The sequence below is a fragment of the Tympanuchus pallidicinctus genome, unplaced genomic scaffold (assembly GCF_026119805.1).
Source record: "Tympanuchus pallidicinctus isolate F22 unplaced genomic scaffold, pur_lepc_1.0 scaffold6, whole genome shotgun sequence".
NCBI classification, from domain to species: Eukaryota; Metazoa; Chordata; class Aves; order Galliformes; family Phasianidae; genus Tympanuchus; species Tympanuchus pallidicinctus.
Window position 1 is genome coordinate 11,771,152 of NW_026294780.1, and position 14,654 is coordinate 11,785,805.

Sequence of the window (14,654 nt, forward strand, 5' to 3'; positions counted from 1 at the left end):
TTGAATAAAGTTTAGCTGTAGGGACAGAACAGTTTCTTTTTCTTCAGATAGATGAAAAATTCTTACTGCATGAAACAGTTTCACAAATATTTGGCAGTGTGTTTAATCATCATTTAACTTACAAGTTTTTCAGAGATGATATGGTCATATTTTTGTAATGTGGGGAATAACAGACAATGGGCTCTTCGTACAATTCTGTATGCAGCAAAGTAGTCATTTTATATAACTGCTGCTTTACTTTTTTAGAAATATCAGAAATAGTAGGTAATGCATGTAACAGCATTTCAACTCTTAAAAAAACCCTATGTGCTGAAGTGAAAAAACAGAAGCAAAAAGGCAAAATGCAGTGTAAAAATGTTATGTAAAAATGACTTTGCAAAATCCAAAGTATTACAATTTAATGCTGTAATAGGTATTTTCCATTTAAAACAGCAACATAAAAGCACGTCGTCTTCTGGGTTTCCATTTGCTAATTTCTTTCTAAAATTTCATACAGGATAAAAGAATATTAGTTCTTATTTTAAAAGGCTGCATCCTTACATGGGTCTGAAATTTGATCGTTCTCTTAGATACGGAAGCAGTTCAGTTCGTAGCCAATCTTGTAAAATCAGCTATTTTGATTGTGTAATAGCTGAGTTTACAAGACACACAGATGTGTACATTCATGAATTGGACTATTGAATCCTGAAGTGATTGGTAAAATCTTCACCTGCCAGTTTTGGAAATGCAAGCGTGCCTTCAAGGCGCTTTCTTTAGCCTTTGGGGAGTGAAGATTTGTCAGATAAATTATTGGGCATTACACACAATTCCTGATTTTTGCAAAGAATCACCCACATGCTTTACTGCACACGTGAGTGGTTCTTTTAGTCTGTTGACTCTGTCTATACAGAGATTAAACACTTGCATTCATTTTTTTTCAATACTTCAGAGCAAAATTCTATCTCATAAGAGATTCAAATTGACTTTCGTTACTGATTTGTTTTGCACATGAAAGTATTTTACTATATTTTTTTTAATTTCAGTGGAAATTAGCACTGCAGGTTAGCCAAAGCATTTTAAAGAGATCGTCTTAATTCCTGCAAGTGCACATTTTTAGAACTCAAGCATGCCCTGGTTGGGAGTACCTATGGAGTGTCTTGAGGAAAGAACAGTTAATAATTGTGAATTTTTTGGTTAGAACAATGAATTTCTGAGTCTAAAAATCGGTGGGTGGCAACCAATGCCTCATTTTATTTGCATGTATCTTTCAGTAGCACTTTTAAAGAGCTGTGATATAGTTGGGTTAGGCTTTTGTTGCTGCATTTATTCATTTATTTATTTATTTCAGTAAAAAATCTATCCCAATAAAACTAAACCAATTAAAAATATATGCAGGAGTGTCATGAATATGATGGAAGTTGATGAGTAGGCAGAGCTGACTCCTTTGCCAGTTAGGAAGGTGGCACTGCATGCCTTCCAAGAGATAAGCAGAGGGGCTGGCACATGAGTGAGAACTCCATGTATGTATTTGTGATGACCCTGCCCACTATGGAGGTTGGAGCTAGATGATCTTTTAATGTCCCTTCCAACCTAAGCCCAACCTACAAATCTATATTTATGAGCTAATACTCCATTACCCTGTTTGATTATTTGACAAGTCTTCTCAACGTCCAAAGTATCTTCTCCATGCCTCATTTTGATGACTGCCACCTATGGGAGCTCATAAAGCTCACTGGAACCTAAAACCACTGTTCCAGTTAGTTCTGTGCAGATATCTCCAGCCAAAACTTTTCTGTCCTTCTTTTCCCTACCTGGAGCAGAAGGTTCCTGGTTCTTGTTCGTGTGAAATTACAAATGCATACTAAATCTCTTGATGTCAGGCATACGTCATGCCCACTCACCCAAACCATGCATCTGCTTTTCCTATGTAAAAAATAATCATTTCAGCATAGCAGTATGCTTGGAAGTAGAGCTGTTAAGTTTATTAGAGCTGGTGTGAAGTGAATCTTGCCCAAAGTGGTGCTGCCATACCTTGTTATCTTACAGATCCATATATGTATTTCTGAGGGCTGGTAATCCTTGAAGTTATGATTTGTTATGCTCTATTATATATTGTTCCATCTATGTGAAGATGAATGGGCTTTTTTTAATTGAGAAATTTTCCTAGTTCCTCCTCAAAACAGTTATCTCTGTCAAATTTGAAGGATTTCTTCAAGGCATGCTACTGTAACATGTGAGTTCTTGTGCTGCCTCAAGAAGTGGTCAGTTCAGGATTTTGCACTGTGGAGTTATTAAAAAAAATACTGTTGTTTCACAATCTTGTTAAAAATATTGCCTATGATCTGCATCACAGGCCTCAGAATAGTCCTCCTTTAAATACTTTGTATACAGCTCAGATACCAATCATTTCTTAGTTCATATGTTTTCAGTGCACATTTTTAGTCAGTGTGCAGGTGTTTTTATTAGTGGATAAATCAGCTTGGGCAGTAGGTGCTTATAACTCTAAGCAGGATGGGGTTTTTTTTGTGTGTTTTCAACGCCTGTAAACTTGCAGAAGTTTCATTGCATCCTGATGCAAATCACAATATTACTTATGTTAAGAATAGAATTGCAGTGGTTAATTTTTGACAGTACATAGTTTTCTCACATTTCTTCTCCTGATTTGTTCTCCTGTAATATAAGTATGTAGAATTGATTACAAGCTTTGTGTTTTCACATCTTACTGGAAGTAAATGATTTAGCATTCATTAACTTTGTTGTAGTGCAAAAGTTCTTTTTCTTCAGTATTACTTGTAATTATTTCTCAGAATATTAACTTGTGTTTTAAATCACTTTTGTAATTCAAAGTACTGGATGTAGAATTTTAGAATATTTTGAAAGTTTCTGAACTGAAGAAAAGTGAAAATACTTCATTAAAATATTACTCCTGTCATATTTTCAGTATGGCTTTTTGAGTATTTTTTGCTTTCGGTTTTCTGAAGTTACAAATCACTGTCACAGCAGCATGGTTTGGAAATGCATAGCTGTGAATAGCAAGGAAACTGCTGTGAAAGAAAAGTTGTGCAAAAAATTCAGAGCCGGTATGTCTGCAATGTTTGAAAGAGTAGAAATTCTGCTTTTGATAAATGTGTGTTAATGTGTAACTGTCTCTGGGAGTGTAACAGGGAATTCTGACTGATACAAACCACTGCTAAAACTGACAATCTAAATGTACAAAAATGTTGCTAAATGAAATAATCTGCAATTTTTAAACGTTCTCAATTTTTTGAAGAAGCTGAAACGTGATGCTCTACTGAAATCATTGTGCTTGATGTTTTGGAGACACATCCATTATACAGATGTAGCTGTTTTACTGTATATATTTGAGAATTTTTGTATGAGCTCTGTGTTCTAAGAGGGCAACAAACGCTGAAGAAAAACAGCAGAATTCAATATCAACTACATTGAATCACATATGAAAATATTATATATACTGACTAAATGTTCACAAATTTAGCTTGAATGTAACGTTTTAAATCTTATTTGTTAGAGCTCTGCTTGTTTGTCTTGAATTCTAGATGTTTGGACAGTGAAAACAAAGACTTTGCTATTAAAATGCACTTAATATTGAATGGGAAATGCATTTCATTATTCCCCTTATATTTTAGGAAACATATGAAAAACTACTAAATGTTCAGAGACATCAAGACCAACTGGCTGCTCAGGGCTTTTCTCTGCAGAAGGAGAAAAAGTAAGTTTCCAGTTGGAATGGATCTTGAGATTAATTTTCTTGAAATGCCTTGGTTGTTTTGGCACATTGTGTAGTTCCCCCATCCTGCCTGAATACATTTTCAGACTTTTTTTCCGATTACTTGGCTAACATTTGTATGCTAATGTCAGGTTTAAAAGTCTGTCTGTAATCCATATGTGTGGAGTACTCACTGCTTACTCCTGAAGTTGGGGAACTCCCAGCTATTTCTCTTGCTCTTTAATATCTCTCTCTGTTCTTTCCAATGTTCTGTCCTCTATAAAACTTCTGCAATCATGGAATCATAGAATGGCTTGGATTGGAAGACACCTTAGGGATCAAGCTCCAACCCCCCTGCCGCAGGCAGGGCCGCCAACCTCCCCATTTAATGCTAGACCAGGCTGCCCAGGGCCCCATCCAACCTGGCCTTGAACACCTCCAGGGATGGGGCATCCACAACCTCTGTGGGCAGCCTGTTCCAGCACCTCACCACTCTCTTGCAAGTGCATCTTGAAAATATTTAGAGGGTATGCAGGGTTCTTTGTGTCTGTGTAAAGTTTTCTAGTTATTTCTTCATTAATGATTTTTGAAAGGGCGGTAAGCTCTTTGAGAAAAGAAGGCCTTTGTAAATACCAAATAAATTGCTTGATTCTTGGAAAAATCTGAAGGCCGAAGCTGAGCTTTGTAATAGTTTTTCATTAATTACAATTCTTGAGTATTTTTACTTACCAATACCTCTTTGAAGACCGTCAAAATCCTTTGTTATTTTTGTTTTAAAGGCTTTGAAAATCTAGCTTGTCAAAACCATAGTCATTTTAGAAGAGTTATTTGTTTGAGTTTGTGTAAATATCACCATTACTAGGAATTGAATTAAGTTTCTCTTCTTTCTTTAACTTTTCTGGTAAGCACAGCAAGCTCTTCAGCTTACCTCTATCCACTGGGTAGAGAAGTTATATATGTATTTATGTATATTAACCAGAACAAGTTGTGGAGAATGCTGTAGTTGGTTTCTCCATGTGTACGGCTCTTTGAAATGAGTGTATGCTTTAATAACTATTTGCTTCTCTTAAGCTGTGTTCTTGCTTTTGGATACAGCTAGAAGCCTTATTTCAGTGTGGGGTTTTTTTTGCGTGATTACTCTTTTTTCAGTGTCCTAATTGTTTTCTTTGTTCTTGCTCTGCATTTTCTGGCCAGATGTGTGTGGTTTTAGTTGCAGATCATGTTGGCTTGTCTTTTTTTCAGCCATTTGTTTGAGGAAGAGAAAGTGTTAAACTTGTTGAGATTATTTCTATCTTAAATAAGAGTTACTTAAGAAGTTAATGTTTCTTCATGGTGTCTATATAGCATCCTATGAGCCACAGTATGTTTTGTCATAGATTCATGCTAGTTTCTAAACAGACGAGAACAAATGAATTTAGTTGCTTGGTGTATACTGCTGAAAAATAACCTAACTCCTTGCAGAGCTCAGATGGTGGATTTACTGATGTGAAAAATGACCTAAAGGTAGTGAGGGTTGAAAGTGTGGTTTGTTTTTATCCCCTCCTTCTGTTATGTTTATAAAAGCTCTGAGAGTTTAAAGGATTTAAGGGATGTGGTACTTCCTCTGAGATTAGCCTGGATAATTTATCTCCTCAAGGTAGGTAGGAGAGGGAGGGAAATCTTTATTTTTTCCAGAAAACAATCTATCATGGACACACTGTAATATTAACTGAAGGATTGGAAGTTGACCTTGAATCACTGAAGCTTCTAGCTTTTCATATATTTAAAATAAATTTCACTTTAAATACAATTTAAATTTCAATTTAAATACTGATTTCACAGGAAGTAGCTATTTGTAAATACATGTACTGTATACTTGAGTTTATCAGAATTGGGAACTTCTTTAAATTCCTATTGGAACCAGCATTTCTTTTGATTTAGAAAAACATTAGAAACATACTTTATAAGTAATATTCAAAATCACCTTGAGTAGGAATGCTTTTCTGAATCAGATCTTGTTCATTAAGATAATTTCTTTTAAAAAACAAAGCAGAAAACCACAGAAAAACCCCAACCTACATGTGAGAAAGCTGCTGCTACTGCTTTGCCTTAAATTTACTGGGAAACTTTGACATTGTATTGTCAGTCTTTGTGTGATACTTGTTTCCCAAAGACTTGTTGCAAACTTTTTTGTTTGTGTTAACATCTGCATACGAGGTTGTTTTCTTGAAAATATCTGTTCAATTGCAATCATTTCAGTACAGTTATTGTACTGAGTATATCAAGATTGCATAGTCAGTAAGATAAGGTATGTTGTTACTTTGACCATGGTTACTGCTAGTGGAGTTCTGGTATTGAAGAGCACAGACAAAATTTTGATGCTTCAGATTTTTTTTTAACATCCTGCCTTTTATTTTTTTCTTTGTTCCTTGTAAGCCAGGCTTTTCTAAGCAGAGAGCTAAAACTAAAAACCAGTGTAAACTAAATTTTAAGCTGTGGAGTAGATAGCTTACTTTTACAAGATTACTCCTGCTCTGTATGAGACTTCAGTAATATGAAAAATGCAGGTGAAATACATAAATTTGATACATTCAATATGTGAAGTTGCTGTTCCTTTCAAAATATCTCTGAAAATCAACATAGGCCTTATCCTCTTTCCTATGGGATCTGTATTCATTTGTGATGGAAAATGTGTTTCTGAACTAAGACTGTAAGTGCGGTCCTTTGTGATGCAACTCTAATTGCTTGGTTAATTAAGGGGAGAATATATGTGATATTTTTAACAGAAACCTGGTTGGCAGCAGATGGGTGACTAAGACGGAATTGGAAGGAATGTTGTTAGAGAAACTGTCAGATGATGATGTAAGTAATTAATCTTTCTAATCTTAAGGAGGCTTGTGTCTTCAAAACACGGACTCCGTGCATTTTTGTGATTTTAAGAGGTACTACGTAGAGGCAGGTGTTCTTTAAAAGATTTGTCAACCTTCCTATGAAAATATATATGCTTAGAGCACTATCCCACTGATCTCATGTTGCCTTTAAAAGTGCCCAATGTCCCTTTATTTTCTTTTTTTTTTTTTTAGAAGTACCACAGTACAGAACAATTAAGGGTTTTCTAACCCTGACTTAAAGCTAACATAGCTTAGTTTTTCTTCTGGTGGCATTGTGAGGTCTGGAGTAAAAGCACTCGTCATCTAATTGTGTTGTCAGGGATTGAGCACAGTGACAACTTATAATAGAAATTCTAATTACAGATGAAAAAATGGGACTAAACCCTTTCACCTCTTCTCTACAGTAAAGATGGGAAACACAATGGATTTGTGTGTGTTAAATGATAAACCCGTGGAGAATGTTTGGCATAATATTCCTAAGTGATAGAAAAGTAACAGAGAAAGATGGTCAGAAATAAGAATTCATTTTCTTAGTGATTGGCTACAGAATCAAATATCAGAAACAAGATATAAGGCTGCACTATCTGTGGTCTGATCTGGGATGGCTCCTTGGTTATTCTTGATATGAAGTATGGGAGAAGAGAGAAAATTTTCTGTAGTTTTCTCAGTATCAGTAGGTTGCATCACTTTGTTTGATCACAGATTCAGAGTACTTCTTTATATTGCATCTTGTTTTCTTATTCAGAGCTTTTTAAACAACATTAGGTTTTGTAACAACTGTGTGACTGAACAACTTCAGATTTGTTTTGGAAGTTCAAGCTTGAATACGATAGTACCAGAAAATAAAAATAAATAAAACAAATAAAACACAAATCTGAGCATTCCAAGTATTTTTTATTTCCACCTACTGTTCTTGAATCCCTTTTGGACAATATCATTACAAAAATAGTACAACAGTAGCAAAGATGCCCCTTGTTCATTTGTCATACAGAACAGTAACACGTGACAGCTGGCTGTTTATGGGTGAAGTTAAAGGTCTTCAGCAGATTCATTTCCTCAAGTCTAAGTTTTGAAATTGCTGTTGTAAATCTCCATTCTGGTATACCAAGGAGATTTCAGCTATCTTGCTTCTAATAGAAGTAGTTACAAGCTCAGTGTTTTCGGTAGCTTCTGCATTTGGGATGGTTGGTTTTGTTCTTAGAGTCCCAGGAACTGATCTGCTTGTACAACAATCAGTTCAGTGTTCTTGACTGGTTTTTGCACACAGCACATCTGTAAAGATTGTGCAGTGGATGGGTGGGAAAAAAAGACCTTATGTTATGTTTAGGCCTCTTGAATGTAAAACCACAAAGTCTCAGCCTATAGGACAACCGCTGATGTTTAAATGTATTTGAAGCTGAGAATGAGCTGCTGGTGTTACCTGCTCAAATTCTTTTATTTTGCCACTGCAGAGAAGTTTTCTGTGGTGTGTGCTTTATTAGACAAAATCATAATTGTTGGGTTTTTTTTATTTATACTGTGTATGTGAAAAAAACTCTGGGGAGCTTTCTTCACCTGCAGCCTCTGTATTAGTTAAACCTTAGTATATTCATATTCCTCATCTTTGAAGGCTTTACCACAGATCTGTGTCAGATCATAAGGTAGAAAAATTGAGTGATGTCAGAACTCCAGGGTCTGTTGCTAGATTACAAAAATAATAATAATAATAATAATTTTGTGCTGAAAATTCTGGAAGCAGAACAAAAAAATAAGTTCTTGAATAAGAACTTGTAAGTAAAGGAAGTTTCAAGAATAAAGATCCAATGTCTGTATGAAAAATCCATTTTAGAAGATGGCATACCTTCATGCCCTGTGACTAGCTATCTGTTGCTCTGGCCAGTAATGCTTAATGGGACATCCCAGCTTGTAGCACAAAGGGGTTAACACAGTGGTGTTTACTCTTTAATCACGTGTTGAAGAACTTTGGAGGGGGTGTAAGGGGGAGAGAGAACCACACAGTAGCAAAGGATAATTTATCTCAAGAGGTTGCCCTTTAAGTCAAGTATCTCTTGAATTTTTAAATAGCTTGATTGTTAGGTTTTAAAGGAAATCATAAACATTAAAGTAACTCAGCTTGAACAGCCAAAGATAGATAGATAGGTATTTCCTGTATATATTATGAAATATAATCATTTAAGAGGTTCAGTTTAGTGAAATAAAATTACTTCCAAGTGAATGAATGTGCTGACTTACTGAAAATGAAAATCTTTTTCTTTTGCCATTATAATAATAATAAAAGAATGAAGACCCCCTCAATGTTTTCTTTTTAAAAGTGAGATGAACTTCATTCTAATACAGTAATCCTGTATTATGAAGGGGTTGGTTATACTTTGAATTAATGCTTTATTGTTGCCTGAAGAAAGAACTAGGTATCTTTAGTCACACAAAAAATGATGCATCTGCATGCTGTTCTTAAATCAGCATGTAGGTGCAGAAGTGTCATCTTGTCAGAAATCATCAATAAAAGTGAAGTAGAAAGATCAAGTATGTAAAAATAGAAAGTTTTAGCAAATGCAATTACACTTGCATCCTTTAATGAAGTCTTGTTGTCTACAGTACTCAAGGTTTATTCGACTCTTAGAAAAATTGATGACGTTGCCATGCGGTGACATCGAGGAGAATTATATTAAAAAGTTTTCCAAAGAAATTGCTGTGCAGTTGCAAAAAGTATCTATTGAGCCCTTGAAGTACGATGAGCAAGGAGTGGCCTTCAGCACTGGTGAAGGTAATAACTTCAAGTTGGTCGGTGCAGATTTGTTTTCTTCGCACTATGTTCTTTATAATGTGAATGTGCGCGTGACTCGGTTTGAATGCTTCTTTTTATATACTTACGTGTATATTGGATATGTAATTGTTAATGATGTGCTAAAACACGGAGTTATGATACAGACAAAGTCAAACTTTTTGGCACAGTATATCAACTGAGTTCTGAGACCTTTGCAGAGAGGACCTCCTTGTTCTACAAATACAATTTAAAAAAAAAATTACTGTGAAAAGTTGTCTGTTGACCATAGTGGAGAGAGGGCTGAGAGGAGCACAAACTCACAGAGTTCCATGGCTACAACACTGGTGTTTTGTATGAAAGTGGTGTGCTTGGAGACCTACAAGTAAGTTTTAGCATGGCTTGTGTAAGTGGCTCATCAAATGAGAATTTTGAAGATACAAAGAATAAGTAGCAAGACATTTCAGTGTACACAAACAGCTGATGAAAATGCAGAGAATTAAGAAGCTTAATTTTTCAAGCAGGTTGATAGCTGGCACTATGAGACAGGTAGGAATCAGTCACTGGTGCTGGGACGGAGATGATATTAGAGAAGAGCCAAGAGTAATTGTCTGGGAAAAGTAATATAGCAACAACATAGATAGGAATGTCTGAAGACCTCTTGAACAAATCATGCAGATTTGTGCATTCACATACATATTTCATGCTGTACTTTTAGAAGGGATGAGTACTGTTAACTGGGCTGGAGCACCTCTCCTGTGACGAAAGATTGAGGGAGTTGGGATTGTTTAGCTTGGAGAAGAGAAGGTTGTGGGGAAACCTCCTTGTGATTTTCCAGTCATTGAAAGGAGCTTACATACAGATGGGGGACAGACTTTTCATGTGGGTTGATAGTGTTAGGACAAGAGAGAATGGATTTAAACTGAAAGAGGAAAAGTTTAGATTGGTGTTAGGAAGAACTTCTTCCTAAGTTCTTCACACAGGGTGCCGTGGAACAGACTGTTCAGAGAAGTTGTAGATGCCCCATCCCTGGAGGTATTGAAAGCCAGGCTGAAAGCCAGCCAGCTCCTGGGCAGTCTGATCTTCTGGTTGGCAACTCTGCCCACATCAGGGAGGTTGGAACCAGGTGGTGATGTTTGAGATTTCTTCCAACACAAGCCATGCTATAATTTTATGAACTTGAGAACCAAAATGGCTGGCAAACTGTTTTCGCTGAGTTGACTTCAAGATGACATGATAACAAAGAAGTGTGAAAGAGGCAAACTGGAATTTAATCCACACTGGGTTTTTTTTGTGGTGTCTTCAGAATAGTAGTTACTGTATTTACGCAAGCCATCTTATTTAAGAAAAGCCATCACAATACATTCAAGAAGAGTCTTGTTTGTGTCCCATCATCCCTCTAAATTAAGCAAAATGTCTGATTTCTTTCATTATAACAATGATTGTTTCCTTTGTGCTACAGAAGATTGTTCTGAGGCTTTAGGGTAGAGTTTATATTTTAACATGAATGTGAATTGCATCTAGTAATTTCAGAGGAAGCAATGCTAAATGTTGCACAGGCATTGCTTATATCAGTGTAGTTAGTGTTAACCTTTTCCATGTGAATATTTTTAAACTTTATTTGTTTTTTGTGAAGCCATTAAAGTTTGAAATTGTGCATAGGTGTTGAGCAAGCAGTTAATTTTTGCATACATTGATCTTGCCAGGTCCAGAAAGTGTCCTGACCTTCTGAACTTATGGGAGGTAGACTTTAAACAACTCCACATCAATTCACTTTTTTTCCCACCCCTAATAGTATTGATCAAAATATATTTAAAACTGATTGTTCATCATCAGTTTGTATTTATTCCTCCTCCCCTTCGCCCCCATTTTTGTTGTTGTTGCTGCATCAGCCTCCAAAATGGAACGTTCTGGTATTGTATGGAAGTGTAAAGATCAGCTTGACTTCCTGGGTACCTGAGATTCTTTAGAAAATTAAAGGCACGTAACAGATTGTTCTTTATTTAAGGTGTGAGAAAAACATCAAGAGCTACTGCAGTAGTTTATGGCAATGGGACTGGAAAAATTACAGTGAATGGAATAGATGTTTTACGTTACTTCCCAGTCCTGCAGGACAGGTGAGAGCACAATGAAATTGTGTATTTCTAATGTACTGAAAACATTCCACCAGAAGTAATGCTATGCAATTATGTTTCAGTTCTATATTCTAGAGTTGGTGCTATCTTTTTTTTTTTTATGTATTACTGCCTATTTTATGAAGATTAATCTATTTTCCTCCTACTTTTCAGGAGTCAGTAATATAGGAACTGATTGGCAAGCCTTGTTTTCTTTCTCATTTCCCTTTCTGCAGGGGTGCAGAAACAAAGAGCGTGAATTTTGGTAGATTTAGAAAGGACTCACAGTTTAATTTAAAGAAATAATAATTAAAAAAGAAAAGTATTGAAGTGTTTCCTGAGAGATTGGCACATTATATTCATGTGTAATTACTCAGTCGTATAGTGGAAGCAAACAAGGTGGGAAACTTCATATGTTGGTTCAGATTTTGAATGATGTGCACAGCTTGCTATAGAGAAGACTTCTCAAAAAGGATAGAAACATTTATTTGTCAACCTTTTGGTAAACCTTTGGCTTCTGAGCTGAAGAATAGGATGAGAGATTTCTCAGTTGTAATATCCAGATCTTGGCATGCACAGATAAATAGCAAGACAAAATTAATTGCAAAACTGAACTTCAAGTACTTAACATTGACAGTTTGAAAATTGCTGCTAATTCCGCATTGATCTCTTTTATTTCAGTGATACCTCAGGGATGTAAATACCTTTCTGAATATCTATTTTAAAGTTAACTGGCTTTGTGTATAATGTGATAGAAAATGTACACAACGACCTCATATACAATTTGAATCCATTATGAGTATTTTTTTATTTTTTTATTTTTAGAGAACAGTTGTTGTTCCCTTTCCAGTTTCTAGACAGAATTGGAAAGCATGACACAATTTGCACAGTCTCTGGTGGAGGAAGATCATCACAGGCTGGAGCAATACGTTTAGCCACTGCAAAAGCCTTGAGAAGTTTTGTGACTGAAAAAGAAGTGGAATTTATGAGACAAGGTGGGAATGGAGACTTGATTTCAGTGTTTCCCAGTGTGTTTCTAGTTTAAGCGAATTAATGCAAGAGTAATTAAGGAGCAGATTGTGCAAATGTGAATAAATAATCCCAGTGAAACCTTGTATGCTGTATGAATGGGCTCTGACTTCATGAATTGTTTTCATTTTTTTCCTACCATCCTTTGTATACATTTTGGACGACTTCAGAGTTTTTCCATGTGTTCATGACCTCTGCTGGATCTGTAAAGCAGCTTATATTGCATCTACATAAAATCACAGGACGAGCTTGTAGATTCAGTATCAAAGAAGTCTGGATCGAGCACTGTGAGCTGTAGGGTGTTGAAATTGTATTTCATTTTACTTGCATAGTTGTGTCTTCTTCACATACAGAAAGTTTTATTCTCAAACTTAAGCACTGTAGCTTCAAAGAGATAATAATGAGCATAAACATACAATATGAAATGAGCTGGACTGAAGGAGTTTCTTTTCTCTTACATTAAAGTTGGCAATTTACTTAAATAAGATGGAATAACTACAGTATTTGATACTTCAGAGTGATTAGATGCAATACTGTTACAGAAAATACACAATTATGAACAGGGAACTTTTAACTATGCTCTTTCCAAACTAGCAGGGATTACCTTTGTTTACTATTGGCAAAACAGTTAATATTTTTTCCACTCTGTTGCCATCAGCAGATGTAAAGCTCTGTTTGTGCTGGTGTTTTTGCAACAAGATTCTCTGATTACAATTGTTCAGTATCAATAAGTGAGATTTGCTGGGAATTCTCTTGTCAACTGATATTTTCATGAGTCTGGTACCTTTAAGGAGATCAGCATAATTCTGAACAGAGTGCACAAGATCCCTTGTGATACAGGAAATAAAATGCTAGAACTTCAGTAGTGCACATATGTAATTAGTAAATGAATGAATATATTTAATTGAGGTGCTTGCTCAAAGATCTTTTACAGATAGGAGTGTGCAATTTAGAAAGTTAGAGACCGTTGCTCTAAAGGCTTAAACAAAATCTGTAATGGGATGTCATGGAATTTCTTAATGTCCATAAAGTAAAACGTGAAGAAAGTTCAGTTACCAAAGAAACTGAACTGGAGAAACTTATGAAACGGATCCATTTTAGCTTGTTTTACACAGGACCTTTATCCTTGTAGGTGCTGTAATTCACATACAAACTAATAACAAGTGGGTGCTTCTCTGTGTTGTAGCTGGGCTGCTGACAGTTGATCCACGTGTGAGGGAGCGGAAGAAGCCTGGCCAAGAGGGAGCACGACGAAAGTTCACCTGGAAAAAGCGATAGGTCTGAGTATTTCGGGAGAGGCAGAATGCTCCAAGAATTTCAAAGCATATAGCAAATCACGATTTAAAACTGTGGGATAATATATTTAACAATAAAGACTTTTTACAGTTAAAAATAGCGTGTTCTCTACTTAAGGATCGACAAATAGCTTTCTTAAAATTAATTTTAAATCACTGAAAATTGTCACACAATTTGTTGAAATAACAAATTCTGAGCGCCGGCTTTCTAGCTCTACTGAAGTCAGTAACAGTTTATGAAACTGTTGGTGGATTGTACATTTCTGAAAAATGAACCTGCTCATTTAGTGACTCGGCTATCAAAGTTCTGGAATTAGGCAGCTCCTAAACAGGTGTTGGCTGAGTGTTGAAGTGCCTTCCTTTTTGCATCTCAGGTATGTGAGGATGAGTGATCCACAGAACTCAACCTAAGCTGTGGTGGAGTTGAGGAAACTACTTAGAATGACACTGACAGCTGTTGAGGGGATATTGATAGGGAAACATTTGCAAAGGCTAACTGCTGATGGTGGAAACTGCCTCCAGGATACTCCCCAGAGTTAAGGAGGAAGTGATTCATATTAAGCATCTAATTTTAGGTGCTCTGAATCACCCTCTGGAGGAGTCAGGGTTTTTTCTTCCATCAACTGCAAAAACAGCTAGTGGGGTTAGGCTGAAGTTAATCTTCTCCACCCTTTCAAATCTCAGGGGATCCGATCAAAGAGGCAAGTTCTGAATATGGCTAATGCACAAAGATAACATTGGACTCTTTGCCAAATCCAGTCAGAATTTTCTTTTTTTAAAATCAGAAGCGGGAGGTGATGACAGTGCAGCCCACCTCCTGTCTATAATTGTACCCTGCCAAAATAGATCAGCACAAAATTTTGGTTTGTTTCCATCTTC

The 14,654-nt window shown here is 36.0% G+C and overlaps 1 protein-coding gene across 1 annotated transcript in view; it reads left to right on the forward strand.

Moving 5' to 3' along the window:
• Positions 1–13,873, forward strand: part of MRPS9 (mitochondrial ribosomal protein S9) — a 33,110-nt gene extending 19,237 nt beyond the window's left edge. Inside the window, exons 6-11 of the mRNA XM_052705730.1 lie at positions 3,627–3,709; positions 6,472–6,547; positions 9,172–9,340; positions 11,346–11,454; positions 12,277–12,446; positions 13,667–13,873. Of these exons, the coding sequence (XP_052561690.1) occupies positions 3,627–3,709; positions 6,472–6,547; positions 9,172–9,340; positions 11,346–11,454; positions 12,277–12,446; positions 13,667–13,758 (699 nt within the window). The 3' untranslated portion in view covers positions 13,759–13,873. The remainder of the gene's footprint in view (positions 1–3,626; positions 3,710–6,471; positions 6,548–9,171; positions 9,341–11,345; positions 11,455–12,276; positions 12,447–13,666) is intronic.
• The last annotated feature ends 781 nt before the right edge of the window (positions 13,874–14,654 follow it).